Raw genomic sequence first — 21,770 nt, forward strand, 5'->3', positions numbered from 1 at the left:
GTATTAAAGCTTGTTTTTCACAGCATAAATTGGAAATGATAGATATTTGTATTTGTGTGAAGAGAGACCACCATTCTTTGTTTATCACAGCTTTTTCTCTTTTTTTGCATAAAATGTTGGTCAAGTCCTGATTGAAAATGTATATATACATATACATACACACATATATGTATATGTATATATATATATATATATATATATATATATATACACACACACTCTGGTATCGTATTAATTCATCTAAAAGTTTTCACAGGCAAAAGTTCAGTTTTTGTTTTTGTTGTCATGGGTTTACAGTAATTGCCCCTCCTCGCAACTCCCTCTTTTTCAGAGGGGATGGTGGTGCGTAATTGGGTGGGGGGCGGTGAGTTTTCCTATGGCCCCTCCCCCCCGAGTCAGGGTGAGGCCACGCCCCCTGTTGGAAAGCCCCTCCTGCTGATGCTATGTGGAGTCCTGATTGACAGCTTTCCCTCCGTTCATGGTGGGAGTCCCTGAGCTCTTCCTGGAGCGATGCTTGTCCTCTATCTCATGCATTGACGGCTCCCTGTACATACAAACTGTGGCAAAGATGTAAAGAGGAGAGGAGAGGAGAGGAAAGGAGAGAAGAGAAGAGGAGCTCAGACAGGGGACAATGGAAAGTAGATTGGAGAGATGGATGTGCAGACACAGACAAGGTCAGGTGTGAGAGGCTGGGACAATTACACCAGGCTGGAGGGGATAAGACAGGGAACTAGAGCCATGTCAGCACTTTTTTTATCACATTACTTGACAAGTTTTCATGATAATATCTATCACACATGGCACTCACTAGAAAAACATTAGAGGTGATTTAAAAATAAACTTGTACCAATGTCAACTGAAGAAATGTTAAATGATCAGCAAAACAATACACTTGTATGAAAGACACAGAGACAGCAAAAAGACAGGTTAGCCTTTAGTTTACCCCAGTTTCAGGTGTTTATGCTAAATTAAGATAAATGGCTACTGGTTGTAGCATGATACTAAGCATACACACATGACAGTGATATCAATCTCCTCATCCAACTCGTGGCAAAAAATACATTTCTAAAAGTGTCAAAATATTCCTTTAAAGGGTGGAAAGATCCTACACCTGTTTCTATTATTTCTGCATGTTAAACATTTGAATTTAAAAGTCAATATGGCAGGATCAACAGCAAATGTGTATACTTAAAGTGACTGCTAATTTTTAGTGATGAAAATTAACTTGCAGAGACATGAAACCTGCTTCAGATACATAATCCATGACAGTGAATGGACAGAAATGCCATTGCCATCAGATAGTTTTAGAAAACTTTTTTGTCACTTAAGGATACTGTAATACCTGAAATAGTCTTCTGCCAAATATAAATATTTTAAATAGAAGGATTAAACAATAAATTCCAAAATGTTCATAGTGATATATTAGGTACAGAGATTACACAATAATGTTTTATATCATACTGTAAATGGTAGGCTACTAAACAAAGCCCTCTAAATGCCATTTTCTTCTAGATTTATCATACCTTCAATGGGCCTGGGCACAAAGTGTGACGATGGCTTAGTCTTCTTGACCCTGTTGCCTTTCATAACTTGTCCCTCCTTAGTGAGGCCAAGGAACCAGGCCCGGCCCGACTCCTGCTGCCGGTACACAGTGGACGAGTAGATCACATAGTAGTTCTCAAAAACAGACTCCTTGAACTTACACTCTGGCGTGAACATCTCCTGAAAAAGGAGAGCGTGAAAGATACAGATAAAATATGTGTATATAGGCTCACACATACAAGAATGCGTAAAAGTAGATATAAATCAATGCATGCACACACCATTTGCATCCATATCCATAGCAAAGACACACACAGACAGAGACAGCAAATAACCAGAAGGATAATTTGAATGAAGACTAATTTAAGAAAAAAAAGAAATATCTCTGCCAGACTTGGCTCTCACCGCTGGCATGTGCACACTGCCAAGGTCAGTAAACGTATTGGCACACCCACCCACCCGCCAACCAACCCACCCACACACATACATTGGAATTCAAGTAATGAACATGATAGTCTTATTAGAATAATGGTGAACAATGGAAGATTTTTATCTCACAGCTTCATTATCAAAGCAGCAAGTCAAGGAGAAAGTCAAGGGGAAAGACAGGAGGTGGAGAGGAATGACAGGAAAAACGAAAAGGACCAGATATTGGATACGCCGTCGGGACAGGGAGCAGCATCAGATTATTGCTATGACAATGCAAGAGACAAAGCAATGCTCTTGACTCTCAAATCCATCTAAGCTGGAGCAATTTGGAAATTGAGTTCATATGTTAATGAAGATAATGGTGGCAGTGACCTTTAAATTGGAAAGACTGTGTCTTTACTTTTCCCAAACAAAATCCATACTTAATAAATCAGATGAGCTGATTAAGGTGTTGTGACAAGATGACAAGATGGATGCCAACCTCATCACCTTCGTCCCTGCTCTCCTCTTCCATTTGAATGCTTCCTGTCTGCAAGAAGCTAAATTAAAAACAAACGCCAGTCAGTTTGAAGAGCAGGGAAGTAGTGTGTGTCCAAAATAGATGCAGGTGATGCAGAGCAGCTGGCTTGGTGGATGTTGTACCATCTGAATTTAGGCAGACTTTGTACTGTAAGTGTGTGTGTTTGGCTGTCGGTTCTGTATTTCATTCATTAATATCTCCTGCAGGGTTCTGTACCCTTTTAAAGTTGTCCATTTGACTGACAACCCAACTTGGCTTCCCGCTGGAGGTGACTGTTTATGTGTTTGTGTTTGTGTGTGTATACAGTGCGTGTGTATGAGAGAATAACAGGTAGAGAGTAGGTAAGAGAGAGTTTTTAAAAGTATAAAAATGAATTATGTTTGGGAGATATTTTCTCAGTTAACTGCTGTGCCTAGCCATGCAGATTTTGACTTTGGTTTAATTTGTCAAGGTTTTAGAGATACCAGTCTCTGAAATGTTGACCTCCACTCCAATACAAAGGAGGTGAATAGAATTTTGTATGTGATGCTTTCCAAAAAAGGAAAAAGATAATCTGAAAATGGTGGATAGCTTTCATTGGGATTACTTTCTATAGAAGTCCCTGCATTCTCCAGAATAACAAGCACACTAATTCTGAAAAGTATCACACTTAAAATTGTCAAATGTCAAATTTGTAAATGCTTTGAGCACCGCATACAAAATTTAATTCATATCCATTGTATTGGAATATAGCCAGAAACCTTTGAGAAGAATGTCATAAAACCGCCGCAAATTAATGTAATGGTTGGTTACACTGGCTGTAAGTGAGGAAATGTGAGGAGGTGGAGATTGTACTTTGGGTAAATTGACCTTAAAAACCTAAAAGCATTCTATGCAGCATGAATGGGTTTTTTTGGGCTACTTGGGGGCAGAGCAAACACATATGCCATAACACATATAACATAAAAAGTACATATTACCTTATAAAGTTGTTATGGCATATGTGTTAACAAAGAGTTGCCTATTTACACATTAAGCATACACAGAGCAAAATGATTAATTTGGAGTCATGTTTTGAACAGACACTCTCCTTTTAGCTCTTTTTTCCCTCTCCAACCAACCAACTCCTGAGAATACTATCTAGCGCTTTCACTGCCTAATACTCTACCGTAATTGACCATATTTGTATATATTGCTGTAAAACCAGCTAGTCAAAAACTGTCTGCAAGTTCATGCTGAGCACATTGCATACTGTGGATGTATCAAAGCTGTTTGTTGAAAACAGCTGCACACAGTAATGTTTTAGGTCATAAAACCAAAAAAATGAATTAAAAGATGCTAAGAAACATAATGAACCTAAGGAGAACTGCAGAGTAGGTTGATCATTTTGTGGTTTCATCGCTATGAGTGACAACCTTCACATTACATTCATTTGACCCGTTGCTTATATGAAAATGTTGATTAGTGCTGCTTTAAAAATATCTGACATATGCTGTTTAAATTGTATCTAGGTCTTCGCATGCACAGCATGCCATAGTACAGCATAAGTATGACTGCACAGTTATAAGACACAGCAGTGCATGGCAGGTTGTGTAAAGGACTCTGGACAGGTGAGGTCACATGGTTGGCATGTGGAAACGTCTCACTGGTCAGCAGGAGGGAGGACAAGGTTTGTGGAGAGCTGGTAGGGGAGTTTATCTGGGCCTGCTGACACACTGTCAAGCAGCAGACATCTCTCTCTCTGTTGGGGGGCTGGAGGTCACGTCGTGCCTGTCTGGCGGTGTGTGTGTTTGTGTGTGAACATATGTGTTTGAGAGGGAAGGTGGCAGACAATGATACATTACACACCAGCAGGCTTTGCCCCTTCTTCATCTGTTGTGAGCCTAAATCAGGTCAAGTACACATACACACCTACACAAACGCATAAATGCACTCTACTATCCTGCTCTATACAATCAGTCACTTTGCTTTGCTGACACGCTGTAGAATCCCCTCCAAATTTGTCCACAAGGACAACACTCTGTTACTGTCTATGAAAAGGCTTGGAGCAGTTTAGAAAGTACCCTACCACTGGCTTGGGAATGATAGGAATGGAATGTAAGTGCCTTTGAAGTCACTTACCTTGTTTGCGGATGACTGAGTGGAAATATGAGGTGACGCGACGGGGTTGGAGTCTCTTGTGATTAATGAGATCTCCTCAATGGACATGAGTGAACCACAGAATCACACAGGGAAGAAAACGCACACATAAAATCAATGCGACACGCATGCTCTTGCACATTAAAATGCATGGCAATAGGTTTGCCCTGTCACTTCCTCTGCCAGGAATACATAATCAACAAAAGTTGTTGCCACCACCAAACAAGTGGAAAAAAACTGGAAAAAAAGACGTGCCACATTTCAGGGCTAACAGAAAGGTAAAGGACTTGTTCATGAAAATGGGCACGTGGGATTGCTCATATGCCACCATTAGGGCCCTCAGTAGGGAGCTAAAGATAAATAAACACAGGGATGCACCTGTGCCCCAGTGGACAAACACCAAACACTGGGGACAGAATATTAATGTTTAGCACAAAACAACACCCCCCCCCCCTCCCCTCTCCCCCCCCCCCCCCCCCCCCCCCCCCTTTACACAAAAGGTTGCTACCTGAATTTTTCGTATTCACTTGTTTTAAATGGACTGATATTACACCATAGGCACAGATCTTACTATAAACAAGGTAATAATTTAAAGGTACCCTGTGGGGATTTGACAGCTGGTTGCATCATTAAGCTACATTTATAAAGGCTTGTTCCCATTTCATTTATATCTAATGTTCTGCTAGCACACACATGAGGACTACATGTACATCCATGACCAAGCAGGTGAAGCCATTATATTCCTTATAACTGCACAGAGCAGTAATGCAACTATGTACATAATGTGCATGCAAGCTGTAAAGCACAAAAAGAATACAAACAATTAAAGATGCAAAGAAGGTTAGAAATAATTCATAAGTTGCTAGTAAGGCCTACATGTGACATTGGCCACTGTGACAGTAAGAGAAACTGGAATTCACCCCAAAGATTGGCCCTTGCTATCAAATAAAAAGAGATCTGTATGACAGTTTTACAATGAGTGTTTCAAAATATTGAAATTGACTTTTGCATATTCGGTAAAACTTTATAGGTGCAAAAAACTCATAATAAACATATGTTAACGAAAAATGTGTTCGATTTTTTTGTCATGCCACTAACTAGCAAGAATGAACTTTTGCACACGATTTACAAGAAAAGTCCACAGGGTATCTTTAATGTAATCATTTTGTAATAGCAGGTGTCATCTGTTTCTCTGTATTTGTCTGTATTTGAGAAAAACAGATGGCACCTTTCACTGTGGACACTTCAGACACACATTAGGGGGTTGATGATTGTATTTATGTGTTGGTGGCTGCTGGAGGGTGGGTGGTGAGGTGAGGGTGCATGTTTAGCAAATTTAAAATGAAATGTGAAGAAGAGTGATATGTAATTGAGTATGAAACGGGGTTGCCAGCAGAACTGGGTTGAACGCATTCTGAATCAAAATCAGTTTTGGCTCGGTATGACACTGTCAGAGGAGAGAGGCATTAAGGTGCCCTGCTGCTGCTGACAGCCGTTCTTTGACTTTGGCTAGAGATGCAGAGGATATGGGAAGGACCCCCATTTAAATATGGGCCTGAGCCACTAGTGCATCTGAGAGATTAGGCCTCGCTGAGAATCCCAGGCTTTCCATGGAACTCCTGAAGAGCTCATTATTATTCAGAGAGATATTCAGGTCGGGGACAGTCTAGACTTAGTACTGAAAAACTCTTCTCACTCTTTTTCTTTCCCTGTCCTGTCCTCCCCTTCCTGTTTATCCTTTTCTCTGTCTCACTCAGATAGTAAATTACTTTGGTTGCGTGTTTTCCATCCTTAACGTCTTCCAGAAAAGACATTAAGGGTTAGCAGCTATAATCAAATCCCAAACACATACTAATGCTCCAGTGGTCATGGAAAAAATAATGATTGAGCCAAACATTTTCTTTCTCCCTAAGTACAGTATGTATCATTCTGCTCATGCTGCTCTTTACTCTCCCTCTCCTCTTTTTTTCCTCTCTTTCCCTTCAGAGAGTACTTACAATCCATTATCTGTCATTAGCATTGTCAACACACACATGCAACTGTAGATTGTGCCGGCACACTAGCTCAGAAACAGTTATTCAAATTATAATTTATCAGACTGACAGAAAATTAATGTCCAACAATTTTGATAGTGAATTTGTTATTGAGGTCATTTATCAAGCAAAAACACCAAACACTGGCTGTTACCAGCTTCTCAAATACAATTTAAAATGTCACTTTGGGCTTTGGAAATTACCATTTTTACCACTTTGACATTTTACAGCCTTATAGCAATACAGTAAAAAAAAAAAAAAAAAAAGAAGATCATTAGCTGGAGCCGGAGTGCACAACCAAACTTCCAACTTCTAAGTCAAAATACAAAAACTGCTCACAGAACCGTTTTGTTCTTGACAGGCATGGGAGTGGGGCAAAAGACATAGGCACAAATATGCATTATCATTTGTCACTAAAACAAAATCTGAAACTCTCCCCTGACACACCACCAACTCCCCCAGGGCCTTGAGTTTAGGTTTTACTGTGACACATTTCTTTTTCTGTGACATAAATAAGAAGCAGTCAAATTTGTGACTGATTGAGAGAAAGAGTAAGAACAGTTTAGAGGCCACTGTGAATGTGACAGAACGACAGACAACTACAGATAGATAAGACAGACAGACAGACAGATAGATAGACAGGTAGATAGATAGAACGATAGAAAGAACGATAGAATGATAGAAAGAACGATAGACACACAGACAGATAGATAGATAGATAGATAGATAGATAGATAGATAGATAGATAGATAGATAGATAGATAGATAGATAGATAGATAGATAGATAGATAGATAGATAGATAGATAGATAGATAGAATGATAGATAAAATGATAGATAAAACGATAGAATGATAGAACGATAGAACGATAGAATGATAAATAGACAGATAGATAGATAGACAGATATATAGAACCATAGATAGAACGATAGATAGAATGATACAACGACAGAACAGTAGTTACTGGTGTGCAGTAAACTAGGTCATATTGAGAAGTGTTATAAATAATGGAAGGGAACTCTTCATTGTACATGCTCAGCCCCCACGCACTTCATCGCTAAACACTCCACACAAGTGTTATCACCCTGCTCACCCATGGCTACATCAGCTTCCAATCAGCGACAGCCTAAACAGTAAGCTCTGCAGTCCAGGCAAGAAAAGCAAACCAGCAACAAACATGTCCCAGCCACCTAATTGATCTGATCCACAGTAACAGTACATTGACTACACTAATTACCTGAAACCTATATGAAAGATTGCTGAAACTCACAGTGCCAACACAACAACTTCTGAGACTCCTCCTGGTTACTGACACAGAGAAGAGAAAGCTTGTCGCATTCCCTCGCTAACAAGACAGTGCACGGAAGTAGAGAGAAAAAAAGAAAAAGGGAGGGAGTGTTAGAGAGATAGGAGGATATCCCTCAGTAATTATCTCCCAAGGGGGGCTGAGGGAGAGAGCTGTGCATCTCTGCTCTCTGATGTTGGGAAGACAAAACAAGTCAACAAAAACAGGCAGGGTGAAACTTTATAGTTAGGAGAGAAAAATAAATAAAACTGAAGACCTTGGGAGGAGAGAGAGAAGAGTGAGAGGGAATGAGATACAATGTATTACAATCTGTATTGGTGAATTAGATGGGTAAATAATGAGAAACAGAGGCTCCATCCAGTGTTTTGCATGTTAATTTGGGCTTTTTTATGAGCACTCTGTGGCTCTCCAAGCCTCCCTGTGATCCAGCCTACCACGCGCATGCTCCTAACCAATGCATGCTAAATTCCCATCACATCAGAGCAACCGGACCTCCTCCATATGGCCTGGGGGTGCATTCACTCCATGTCTTTAATTAAAGCAGCCTTTCAACTGTTACTGCGAAAATGTCTCACCTTCTGACAAACACTCCCCTTTGCTTGTGATAGAAAGGTCAAAAATGTGTTCCGGCGCCCATGAAAATGATAATTAAATGGATAAATGGAGAGTCATGTTTGTCAAGCTGAAAGCTGCCATTTGACACTAAGGTACTGAATCATTTTAATTAATAATAATCATGTACTCTGACACAAATGATGATTTCATCAAGGGTGGGCGTACACGTGGGGGGTCAGACAGCGTCCCCAACATGGAGCTGATTTAATGAATTAAAGATTGCTGTCTGGGCACTGTTGAAACTTTAATTACAAATAGATGGGTGGGTGGAGGGTTATTGCAAACCTCCTAGTAGAGCTGTGGATTGTGTGTTGTTTATGAAACTTTAGTTATGAATGAATTCGTCTATGAGTCATAACAGCCTGCACATTTATTGTACGTCCCTCTCACTTGTGAGTGCTCATACATCTGAGTTGCAATAGTTGTACTGAGTGATAATTGCCTTAGAATGATGGCACTGAATTCACTAGACTTCACTAAAATTATTCAAGTGCACGTGTAAAGAAAAAAGCCACATGAACGCCATTTATTTGGTCTATTTCAAAATGTTCTCCTGTCTGTCTCACACTAAAGCTGCTCCCTTATCAATGAATGTAAGTTGCAATACAGAAGATGCTGGCTCACTGTGTCCTTTGAGTATTTTGAAAAAGGTTGACGGGCAGTTTGTGAGTTCCAGCTCCTGCCAGTTGTTTGTCGTGGCTTTCTGGCAATCAGACCGCAGCCAATGTTTCCCTCAGCAAAGATTTGTGTGAACAACGCCCTCACATCCTCTTCTTTCTTCTGTAACATCGCCTTCAGCTGGATTAGGAACCATGCGACTGGAGGTTATATAACGATGCCAACTAGGGATGTCTTCCTGTCTACATACTGTATCTCTGTCTATGCCACCACCCAATTTCTCTTCTGCTTTTCTCTCTCTCTCACACACACACACACACACACACACACACACACACACACACACTCACTCTCTACCACTGCAACTCATTTCCACAACCGTGCTCCAGAAGCACATCTTCATCCTCAATGCAAGCAGCTACGACGTAACGTTATCTCCAACTGACATCCATGACTCTGTCCACCCCCGCCCGTGCATCTGCTACCCACACTTGCCTATAAGCTTCTAACATCTTATACTGCAATAAGAAATCCATCCTCACAATATTTACTCCCCCACTGAGGGTTGAATGTATTTTCATAACCAGACAAAGTAATTATTTTAATGCTGTGAGATAATTCAACTTTTTCCCCCCCAAAGCAAGTTCTAAACTTTAATAACCATGCAGAACATTGGGGTAAAATGACATATGGCTCAGATTAATTCCTGAAAGAAAAATGTACATGAGAAACAAGTGAAAACATGTCCCTAAGATTGCATTAATATATAAAGGATATCTTTGCAGTATAGTATTGCTTCATAGCAACAAGAATTCTGAATAGAAATCAGGATGAAAGTTGAACAAAGCTTCATCATCCACATAAAAAAAGACAAGGAAATTCGATGGGATTTCAATTCATGGCCACTACATAACAAGCCTCTGTTAGCAGCCAGTAAAAGAAGAAGAAGCAAGTTTTAAAAAGGGCTGAGCACTGAACTTGATGTCAAATTAAATGTAAAACATGCGCAGTGCTGCTTCAACAACAAAGGGGGGGAATAAGTGCTGCACGGCAAAACAAAGGCACATCTGAAGAGCTCTTGAATAGAGCAGAGATGAAAGGGTTTGGAAGGGCTGACTATTTGCTGCAGTGGGATAATAAAAGAGACAACAAACAGAACAAAACGCAACACATGTAAATGAACCAGTACGCATGCTGATTTCGCACACACGTGCACAACCTAACATTGCGACCGGTGCAAGGGGTTGTATCTCACCGAGCTGTAGAGCATGCCCTCGCCATTCATGGCAATGTAGAAGCCACTCTTCACCCCCTGGATCGCCACCACTCTCAGACCCACAGGAATAAGATTAAACAGGGCTGCAGAGCAGACAGAGTGAGGGATAAGGAAAGAGGGAGGGACAGACAGATACAAAGAGACGGAGACAAAAGAGAGACCATCAGAGACAAAGGACAGAATAGGACAATTGAGTTTTCACGTAACCCTTGTAGACATGACAGCTTCTGATCTCTGTTTTTGGCTATCTGTCAGCAGTAAAGGGAATAATACAGGACAGAGACAATGGCAACACTAAAGCCCCTCAGTATAACAGTGACACATTAAAGGAATAGTTTGACATTTTGGGATATAGGCTTATTTGTTTTCTTGCCAAGATAGATGAGAAGATTTATACCAATCTCATGTCTGTAGAGGGAAACAAAAGGTAACAAAATTCTGCCTACAAACCCCTGAAGATCACTAATTAACATGCTATATGTAATTTGTTTAATCAGTACAAAAAACTAAGGGTAGGTGAAATGGGGTTCTCTGATGAATCAGGCGATTGTCAGAACAAGGAGAGCAAACGTCAGAGATAAAAAGGATTGGAGTACACTGACAGATTTGCAGCCTTTAATAGTGCAAATGGAGAAAAAGCACAAAAAACAGAGGATAAAAAAGGACATGTTGTGCTTTCAGGGAGTGTTATGAGTCAGACTATTTCTTGGCTGGGCGCAGTGACTCCTTGGAGTCTACGCAGGTTGCCTGGCAAAAATCAAGGAGACTCGAGGAAGTCGCTCTGTCTCGCCAGGAAATAACCCAGCACATAACCCCTTCTAATATAGTGTATTTCCCAAATGTAAAACTATTCCTTAAATGTTAAAGCTTAAAAAACTTCCTGGTGGCAGGTAACTGAAATGATGTATGGCATAGCAGAGCATTCAGGGCTTTAATGTTTTATGTCAACAGCTACAGTATATAGCTGAATTATATTGTCCTCATCCAATCAGACAGCACCTTTGATAATATGTTATTTATTAAAGCGATAAAATGACACACTAAAGTATGGCCTTGTGATGAACATTTGAACATTGACATACATTTATGTAACTTTGTATTGGGCATCTGAATAGACAATAGAGTGAGCTAGCAGCACAAACTCAATTATGGTAAATGTGCCATCCTTGAAGCCCCTTAACATTGAAGCCCCTGACATGTTCCTCTGTAATGTTAGATATTTATAACTAAATAATCAACAATCAAAGTTGGAGAGCTCAGTGAAAGTAACTTATTAGGCCTATTGTGTATTGAAAGTTTAATAATGAGCTAATCAATAATCAGCTAATCTGCTTCATCAGGATGGTGTGGGTGTGGTCAGATCAGATTTGACTGACACTGGCCTGGCAAAGCAAACAACCCTACAGTTGTCATCAAATATCGATTAAATTATCACTGAATGTTAATTGGTACGTGGACACATCACCCTTTTCCAACTGAGTCACAGTGAATTTAAAGTAGTGAGAGGAGCAGCAATATAACAGCAGACAGGCAGAAATATCGTGTGTGTAATATTGAAAACTGCTGTTACTGTGGCAGAACATTGTGTGTTGATGAAGAGCCCATCAATCACAGTCAGACACTGATGGAGAAAATTGGTTTCTGGGACCTATTAAGTCTCATGAAACCATGCTGCTGACACCAAATGTGACAGAACAATGTAACAAAAATAAGGTTTTTAGCTTTGTTGCAAAGGTAGCATCAAGTAGAACACGAAAATTAAATCAAATTAATTGAATTATTGTCTATCAATCATCCAGGTCATTGATTTTCTAGAATTACTGCATTTGAGGCAACTGGAATTATTTGGTTATCTAAGAGGTTCATTTACATTTAACTTACGATCTCTTGATATGATACTGTTATCGCTATAGGTTAGCACGACTGATTCTGAGGACAGGACTGTGACTTTCATGGGCTTCGGTCCAGGAAGATGTGGGGACATGTAGACTGCCTGTATTGTTGGGATGATTGCTCTGCAAGTGGTGATGGGAACTATCAGATAAAGCTGGCAGGGACAAGAGGAGAGGTGCCAACACAGGTCTGTCCTCTGAACAGATTCAATTTCATTCAATAAATATCGACATGCTGCTTTCGCCTGCCAATGGTTTCAATCTGCCCTCAGGCCACTGGTGTAGATGATACACACTGGCCACTGTGCAGTCATGTATACCCTTGAGACACATATATTTGGGGTATAAAGGAAAAATATGAGTTCATCAGCAAGTTCAATTTTGTATTCTCAGGCCTCTCAATTTCTTATTTCTCCTCTCTCTCTTTTCTATCATAGTTCACTCCTTCCCTTCTGTCTGCTCCCTTGCTCCTCTCTCCATTTGCCTTTCATGGCTGCTGCTTTTGTCGCTCCGACAACTGGCAGTGTCTCTCACAGGCACCGTCCACATTTCTATCACGTATCACTAAAACCCAGGAGTGTTCCATCCTAGAGCACCTCCACCTTTCCAAACGTATTCTAGCTTTTTCTAAGCTGTCAGACTTGCAATAGGGCTCTCAAAAAGACTTACCATAATAGCACGGCTTGAAAAGTCGAAGGAAAAGAGACATAATATATGGTTTACTAGTACACTATTTTGCTGTAATTATGATCTGTCATCCCTGCTCTCATTTGCCTGCCAAAAAATTACACAACTGACAGGAGGGGTCATTCGGCAACCTAAATGTCCGGCTTTTTCTGTTTGCAGCTCCAGCAGTTGATGGATTCCATAATCACAGCTGCAGTGACTGCTGTTAGAGTACCTGATGACTATTCCGAAGGTGATTCCTCTTCCTTAATACCCTCAATCCCATCTCTCACCGAGAAAAGGAGAGAAGCTAGGCTGGTGCAGGGACAGTGTTAAGAGATTTCCAGGGATCTTCTACTGTCAAAGGGACAGACAAATGAGTTCAAACAAGCCAATAAAGCAAAATCCCTGAAATGGCAAGTCTTCCAGCAGAGTAGTAATCGACTACAAGCAAATCCAGCAGGTAGGTTAAAGGAAGTCAATTTAATGTGGGGAATACTGGCGCAGCAGGGAATAAACTCTGGAGGAAGGTTTATAGAAATACTGAGCCAAACTTCTAATGCCAAGGGCACCACTTTGGATGGGAGATGGGAGAGCTGGCATATACTGTAAAAGTACTATGTGTGTTAGTATTTGTGATTATGTAAAACATTTAACAATGTCTTAAATCTGTTTGATCTCATTCTTCATGCCAGGTTTTATAATGTAATTGAAATTAGAGGCTGGGTCTTCAACTAATAAAAAAGTCTAGCTTTATCTCCATCCATCAACCAGAAGCATCAGAGACAGATGGAGTGTGAACGCTTGATACCGCAGGTGTGTCATCACCAGCAGTATCTTTCTGAAGCCTCAGTGTGCGCAGGTAATTACTGAAGGCAATCAACTGAGGACGATCAAATTAATAACTGTTCAAATTTGAACATGGGTGTTAATTAATTGAATGGTGTTTCACAGCTCTTGCAGTTAGTTAAGTGTAACCCTGCAGTCAGTCATACTCACTACTTAATCTTACGTTTTACGTATCTCTGGCTATTATAATATATATATATATATATATATATATATATATATATATATATATATATATATGATTTTTATTGGCAGAATTCCATTCATTTTATAATGGATTTATCCCACTAAAACAATTTCCCGTACAGTTGTGTCCTTGTCTCAGTACATCTGGTTGTCATTCAGTGCAGAAATGTATTAAATAATAAAAAATGGTACTGAAATGTGCCCTGGGTTTAGGTCACACCTAGTATGCAGGCAGCATCATGCTCCTCAATCCCATCAGTTTCACTGAACCTCCCCCTAAAAATAAATTACTGTATTCCATTTGCTGCTGAGGATGTTGCAGGTCAGAAGATGGCATGGTTCAAGGGTGGCTGTAATCTATTATTCTAATAATCCAGCTAGGCAATCAATACTTTAGTGCAAGACCTGAATACTAAATCGTCTTTCTTCTCTTAATCACACCATTTTGTCTCTGTCTTCCACTCAAAACACCTAAAATTCCTCTCACCGAACCTCCAGCATTCCTCTGCTCTCTTTCTGTGTCTTCTTTCGGACTGTCTCTTGAAGCTTGAGGAATTATTCATTGGGTACAAACGGAGAAGGTGGTATTTTTAGTTTCCTGTGGCTGAATTATTCACTCCATTCCTCTATCCCTGGGCCAGCGGGACTGCTTAACAAGAGGATTAGTTAGAGGTGGGGAAACCCTTGCATATAACAAAAACCTCATCAGCCAAAACCTTTTTAACAAAAAGGGTGTTAAAAAAAATAGCGATGTGCTCAAGATTCAAAGGGAAAATATGTGAATTTCATTTTCTTAACTTTTTTTAACTGCTACGCAGTTATCGTTTTCATTCTGGGTACCCTCTCCTGGACTATGGTATAAGTGGTTCTCACTGAGGGTATAGCTCCTCATAAAACATAAAACGACAAGTGACAGGGAGAGACTGCTCTTTTCTCCGCGTGACTGCTACGGTCCAGCAGCTTTGGCTCCGGCTGTCTAAAAGATTGACAGGATGTTTTAGAGAAGAAAGGTCATGATTGGTTTCCTGTCTGGCTTCGCTCCAGACTGGGAGTGTCGTCATTATCGCTTTGATAACTATTCTTCATCGACATATCTCCCTTATTTGAGCCTTCATATCCTGGGGAATGATTACAAAAGCATATATGTTTTAATATAGAAGATTCACAAAAAGACCCTTTTCTGTTCCACTGGGCTGCAGAAGGGGTGGGATAGCTTTAGGGGACTAGACCCTGGGGACTATTTATCCACTGGTAGCCAAGTATGGAAAGTCGATTGGTGGTGAAATATTGCAAAGAAGTGGCTCTTTGTGACATGGGAGCTGTAGGGCTACAGTTGTTTCAGGTGATGGGTTTTTCCAGGAAGGAAATTCTGCTGTGATAATCACACACACTTTAGAGCTAAATCAATCAAAACAATTTGACACATACAATCATGCAGTGTACAAAGTAGAAATGCTTTACTTAGTAAGGCTGGGGCAGGGACCCTGGCATTCATTTAATTTAGGCATAGACATTTTAATACTAAAAGGTCTATAAATAATGTGTTTACTCACTGTAAAAGGTATACTTTTGAGAGGACTAAATAATAATTCATAAACCATCTGAGTAGATTTTGACACATTTATATCTCATACATACTATAACATAACCACATGCAGAAAAGAGCGTGTTCTGTCTTGTGGAGTTTGGTGAATAGTGCCCTTTAAAATAATGGGGTTTTTGTGTTAAGGACCGAATTACATCGAGAACTTCTTAAACTAATTTTGACGTCAGTTATATAAGACTAAATATACGATTAAAAATGATAAAGCACAGCATGTTGTAATATTACCTAACTAAGTGACTCATTGCCATTACATTTTTTATGCTGGAAGCTGTAGCTTCCATAATGCTCCACTCACTGTTGTCGCTGTTCTCGTCCTTGCTGCCGTCGATGGTTCCATCCGGCTGCATCTGCAGGTAGAAGCCCTGCTGGCTGAACAGTCGTGTCACGATGCCTTTCAGCTGCGGCTCTGTAACACATGCACACACGATACACACACACACACAGACATGTACACACGCATACACACAAACCGTCGACCAAGCCACAGCCCCAACCCCACCAAGAATATGTCAGAATGACATTCTCATAATTTTTAAACATACAAATGAGTGGATCCCTATGCCCTCTGCTAAACGTTTGCACACTCACAGCTGTTTATATTTTTAAAAAAAATGTAAATTCTGAAATGAATTATAGAGGAAATGTATCACAAACATCAAATGTACAGGGTTCAATCAATAAAGGAAAGTTGGCAGTGGAGGCTGGATTGTACCACAAAAATAAGTAGACTATTCTTCACTTTCACATGACTTAACTTGTACTGATGTGTACAAATCATTTTGAAATCATTGTACATGTCTAAATATTTTCAATTAAATAGTCAATTCTAGTTAACCATTAAAAATTTTAACATTGAAAAAGTCTTATTATTACTGGGGCACAGTCCAGTCTCTGTAGTTGCTTGCTAGTAAGACTCATTTTAAAGACTTACAGCATTAAGATCACTTAACTTATCTCTTATCAGCTGTTGAATATCAATAAGCCTATGATGGACAGTTTGCAATGAGTCATCTGTTGCTCCCCTAATCCCCAAAAGAGGGTAAACAATTGTTTGACTGGAAGGCCTTTATGATGAAAACACCATGACAGGAAATCAATGAGAATGTTGTTACTTTCTCATCGTGTCATACTGTATCTACTACAGAAAAATGACTAATTGTGCATCATTTGAAAACCATTTTGAAATCGCACTGCAATACACACTGACATGCCAATGGTTTCTTTATTTGGTATGAAGCAACTGTGCATTTTTTTGGTTAGTATGACTGACATTCAATGAAATTCATCTCTTTAACAAGAGAATTTGAATTTTTACAAGCAATAAGTTTTCCCCAGACTGATTCCAGTGCTATACTTTTTGACCTAAGGGAAACTGACTGAGTTTCTAGAGTTTTTTCTTTGCAATAACCCTGAACTGACCTCCAACTTTGAGGCTGTGACATCTGGCACCTGGCCAGGTTGCTGCTACAGGCACTCAACACTTCAGGGGAGCAGGTGGAAATGAGGATTAGCTCGGGGAAATGAAAGCCTCTCGGCCGAACACGTCCTTATAATTAAACGACCACATAGGTTGATTGTACCATGCACTCCAGAATCACCAATAGAAGCATTTTGTCACTCTATGCAGCTTTCCAAAACTGTCACAAATCACTGTTAAAAAATAATTATGTTTTAAGGTGCGACAATTGGGTCTGGTTATGTTTAGGCACAAAATCCACTTAGTAAGGGTTAAGAAAAGATAATTGTTTGAATTAAAATGACAACTTGAACTTGTGGGTTAAAGCTACTACTGCCTTAAAGTTAAACAATCTTCATCACAATGGCAACACCACAAGGATGATAGCTCCGTTTTTTTAAAAACTGTCACAACTTGTGGTTGGACCCATGAGACGAAAAGTCTCCTTCATTCTCCTGCAGCTAAGTCAGTTTTTTTTGCCATCTATCTATTTAGTTATCCACCAGACCCACCTTCTCCTAATATGGAAATTTGTCACCTTATGTATAGTACGTCATTTGTACCGCATCGCTTCTCCAGATCATATTTACTAAGGCCACTACATGGTATCTGTATCAATACCAGGAAAAATAAATGGTTCCAAAAATATGTTTATCTGAGGGAAAATGGAAGTGTGGTCTCAGTGGTGTGTTTAATGTCCAGCAGGTTTTTTGATTTAGTGTAAAAGCAGTAGTCAAAATGAGATGGCACTAGTGTAAAACAGACCTGGGTTGTGGCTTTTGACAAAGAACACTTGGGCGGTAAAACTGTATTGTTTATCAAATGTTGAAAAACTCAAGATTAATGAAACAAATTTTGAATCCAGATAAAAGAAAAGATAGTTGTAAAGTGCTTTGGGTTTTTGGGGATGGGGGGAGTGGGGGGGTGCAATTAGAGTCAAGCTCGACTCCAGCGTATTACAGACAGCCAGTCATATGCTGGATATTACTAATCTCTTGTTTACTGTCCGCCTGACAAAAGAAACAAATTATGCATTTTGTCACAATTGAATTGGTTCTTACTTTCATTTTTGTGCATAAATCAACATTTGGTGGCTGAAAATGCTCACTTTGCAAGCACATGACATGGTCCAATAAATGATGTATGTGATTTGAATAAAGGAATATAAGTAAGCCTGACTGTTGTCCAAGGTCATAACAAGACTTGGAAGTCATGCAATTCAGTGCAGTCCACTCAGGCACATAAAACCCCCACACAATTTGGCAGAGAGAAACATTTTCAAATTTGGTATCCAGAAAGACAGATACAGATACAGTTAGATAAATATTTCTTCAACAGCAGATGTTAAGTCTTTTCTTGAAAGCTGATCACTGCAATAATTACTGCTCTATTTATTTTGTACAATAGACACACGTGAGGAGAAAAGAACCCATATAAAGACTTATCTGTGACCCCCAATGACTGGGTTTACGTCTGCTCAACTGTACATCATCCTGACCATCAATCCACAACTCACCTACCCCTGGGGTGGGGCCATCAATTCCTGGGACAGGCCCTTCATCATCCATCACAGGCAGGGTGAGGAGAATGTGTATTTGTGTCTGTGCATATGTGCTTGTGTATATGTATGTGTGTGTGTGTGTGTGTGTGTGTGTGTGTGTGTGTGTGTGTGTGTGTATGTGTGTGTGTGTGTGTGTGTGTGTGTATGTGTGTGTGTGTGTGTGTGTGTGTGTGTGTGTGTGTGTGTGTGCGAAAGCACATGGGAGTGTACACATCAGTAAATTACATGTGATAACTACACTTCCATAAATTAAGGTCTCAACATGGGCCTGAGCCGTCGCTGACGGCTCATCAGTTCCAATCATTTAGCAGACTCTCTATTGTGTGTGTACGTGTGTGTGTGTGTGCGTGTGTGTGTGTGTGTGTGTGTGTAAACAGACTTCCAGCTAAGCTCCAGAGCTTACAACATGTGTTTGTGCATGAAAAAGGCCTTTCAGTGGCAACATATTGGACATCACTGTGTATGTGTAGCATAAAGGCTGATACGAGCCATTAAAAAAGGTCAATAAATTTACTTCATACCAATACAGAAGGACAAAAACACTTAGATACGTTGACAAATGGCGTCATGACCATGAAATGGTGAATGATCACCTATTCTGATACAGTGTTTGACAGGGAGAAACACATCATATCCATATACACCACTATACAGTACAGTAAGGACCGCTACTACACTTACACAGCAGTACTTGACACATATTTACAGACATAGGACGAAGAGCGAGGATAAAGACTGATCCAACATTGACTGACGAAGAGAATGAGGCAGAAACAAAATGAGAAGAGGCAGGGCCAAAGACAAGGAGAGGAGGAGACAGGAGCAACAAACAACTGGCTAGGAGAACTTTAGCTAGTACAAAAAAACAGGTAAGAAATTAAGCTTAAAAAAATCGAGGAAAAGCCACACAGAAGGAAGGGTGAAAGGAAAAAGAAGAATTCAGCAAGGGAGAGGGTCGTCGGCTGTCAGACAGGTGTTGAAGCCCCCAGCCCCTCCCTCCCTCTCTGTCCCTCCCCACCCACCCCCTTTCCCCCCTCCATGGCCGAGGGGGAGTCGACATGGGCGCGAGATGGGGTGGAGACGAGAAGAAACACAGCACACACGGATGGAGGCTGAGCTACTGACCTAGCCTGCAGCCCTTATGGGACACCTGTGGAGGTTTGGAAGGTGCATCTTACGAAAGGGGGGGAATAGAAGGAAAAACAACAATCTTTTAACAGGCAGAACTCATAAATTCTCCAGTGTATCGGCTATTTATATGCAAATATAGGGCAAGGCATCAGTGAAAATATAAGGATGATCAATTAGAGGAAATACATCATCTGTCCCTGTGCTGTGAGCTTTAGTCTTTCTATCTGGCCTTATAAGTCAGTTGGAAGGAGTTACCTACCTGCCCAACAGTATCTGGAGACCTGAGTGGTTTGTTGTCTGTCTGTCTGTCTGTCTGTCTGCTTATTTATTTATTTTTATTCAGGCATGCTGTGGCAGTCTTGGCAGTGAGATTGTTTGTCTGTCTGCTGTGGCTGCATGACGACTTTCAGCCTGTCTACAGGGCTTTAATTTTGTCTGTCTGTCTGTCTGTCTGTCTGTCTGCCTCCGTCTTAAAAATGTATGTCTGTATGTCCTCTTTTCTCATTCCTCATCCTGTCTATCCGCAGGAACTCTGGAGGGGACCTAACTGTCGTTCATCACACGACAGAACTATGTGGATACGAGGAGGGGTGACTTGCACCGCTGGCTTATTATCTGTGCACCCGGACAGAACAAGGAGAATAAAATAGGGGAAGGCTATACCATGGAGAGTAGTAGGCTTGGAGCCTGTCTATCAATACAGCCAGAATAGCTCTTAATCACTAAAGCTATACCTCCCTTCACTGCAGTAAAGCTCCCTCTCTGCAATAAACATTTACCATTAAAACATTTAATCTCAAAAGAGCCTTGGTGCACTGCGGTGCAAATTATCTCCCCTCTGTACCCCAATCTGCATTAATATTGAATTGGGCAATTTAAAGCAGCCTTTTTTGACTGTATTCAAATGTGTTTGGATGGGAGGGGGTGCAAAAATGAAGTGTGCAAAATTGAAGACTGTAATGTAATATACCTATTGCTTTTGCTACAAAGCCAGCCCAGCCTTTTGTGACTGGGATGCAGAGGCATCAATTTTTGTTTCATGGCAATTATTAATTCTGATCAGAGCAGTGCTTAAATAAATAAAGGGGTAACGTCACAGCCTATGGATAATTTCCTATACATTCAGGTTGCTTCTGTTTTGGTCTGTAGGGAAGGATTGTGTTGTACGGTGGATCGACAGACAACAAGAAGACCTAATGGAACAGGTGGATTTTTCGCACCGCGAAGAAAATCTACCTTCTCCTCCGGTTCAGATTGGAGCCCTTGACTGCAGTATAATGCCTCTGCTGCTCCAAAGAGGGCGGGGTGGGGGGTTGAGGAAACCGCTTCCATACGCACACATAACACACATCAGGCAAACAATTCTACAGCACTGACCTGGTCGCCGCCGAACGGGTCTTTTCTTGCCGCTGCAGAAACGGACTTTGCTGAAGACCCCCAAGAAATGCCTCTCGCAGAGAGAGCGGGGGTCTTTGCTCGGGCTGGGGCGACGTTTCGAAGTAGAAACCCGGTCGCTGTTCGACTCCCTCGCCTGGCGTTTCTGCCGGATCAGGGAGCTGGCGATCGCGGCCATCTCCCCGAACCGAGTCTGAAAACCGAAAGTCTAACTCGGGCAGTGGTCGGATCCTTGGTGCAGCTTCTTGGCGCAAATTTTAAAAAAAAAACGACAGAGTTGATTCTGTGTTTCGGTCCACGAGTGTTTCAACCAAATGTCATCCTGATCAGAAAATCTTCCCAGTCCCTGGCATCATTGCGCTTCAGGCAGCATCCTCTTGCGGGGACTGTAGCGTGTAATTCAGCCGCTGCGAGTTATGGCACTAGGACTTAGAATCGACCGCAACCGATCTTATATAAAACATAAATCTACAAACGAGGCCACGAGGGCCGACATATCGGTCGTGAAAACATGCAACAGTGTTGATAAGTTGATGCAGCTGCGTGTCATTGGAGAGCTTCAGGTATTC

General features: G+C 40.8%; 1 protein-coding gene across 2 annotated transcripts; it reads right to left on the bottom strand.

Annotated features, from left to right (window-relative positions):
• Positions 1-441: 441 nt before the first annotated feature.
• fgf12a (fibroblast growth factor 12a) lies at positions 442-21,379 on the bottom strand. 2 transcript variants are annotated; one of them, XM_062428378.1, is made up of 6 exons: positions 21,184-21,379; positions 19,801-19,848; positions 15,954-16,064; positions 10,439-10,542; positions 1,524-1,722; positions 442-557 (listed from the first exon to the last, which is right to left on the bottom strand). In XM_062428378.1, exons 1-6 carry the CDS (start codon positions 21,377-21,379, stop codon positions 442-444), a joined length of 774 nt encoding a protein of 257 aa, XP_062284362.1. The 2 variants fall into 2 exon arrangements, with proteins under 2 accessions (XP_062284362.1, XP_062284363.1); XM_062428379.1 differs by lacking the exon at positions 19,801-19,848.
• Positions 21,380-21,770: the final 391 nt, after the last annotated feature.

The sequence above is a fragment of the Scomber scombrus genome, chromosome 11, assembly GCF_963691925.1.
Source record: "Scomber scombrus chromosome 11, fScoSco1.1, whole genome shotgun sequence".
In the NCBI taxonomy this organism is placed as follows: Eukaryota; Metazoa; Chordata; class Actinopteri; order Scombriformes; family Scombridae; genus Scomber; species Scomber scombrus.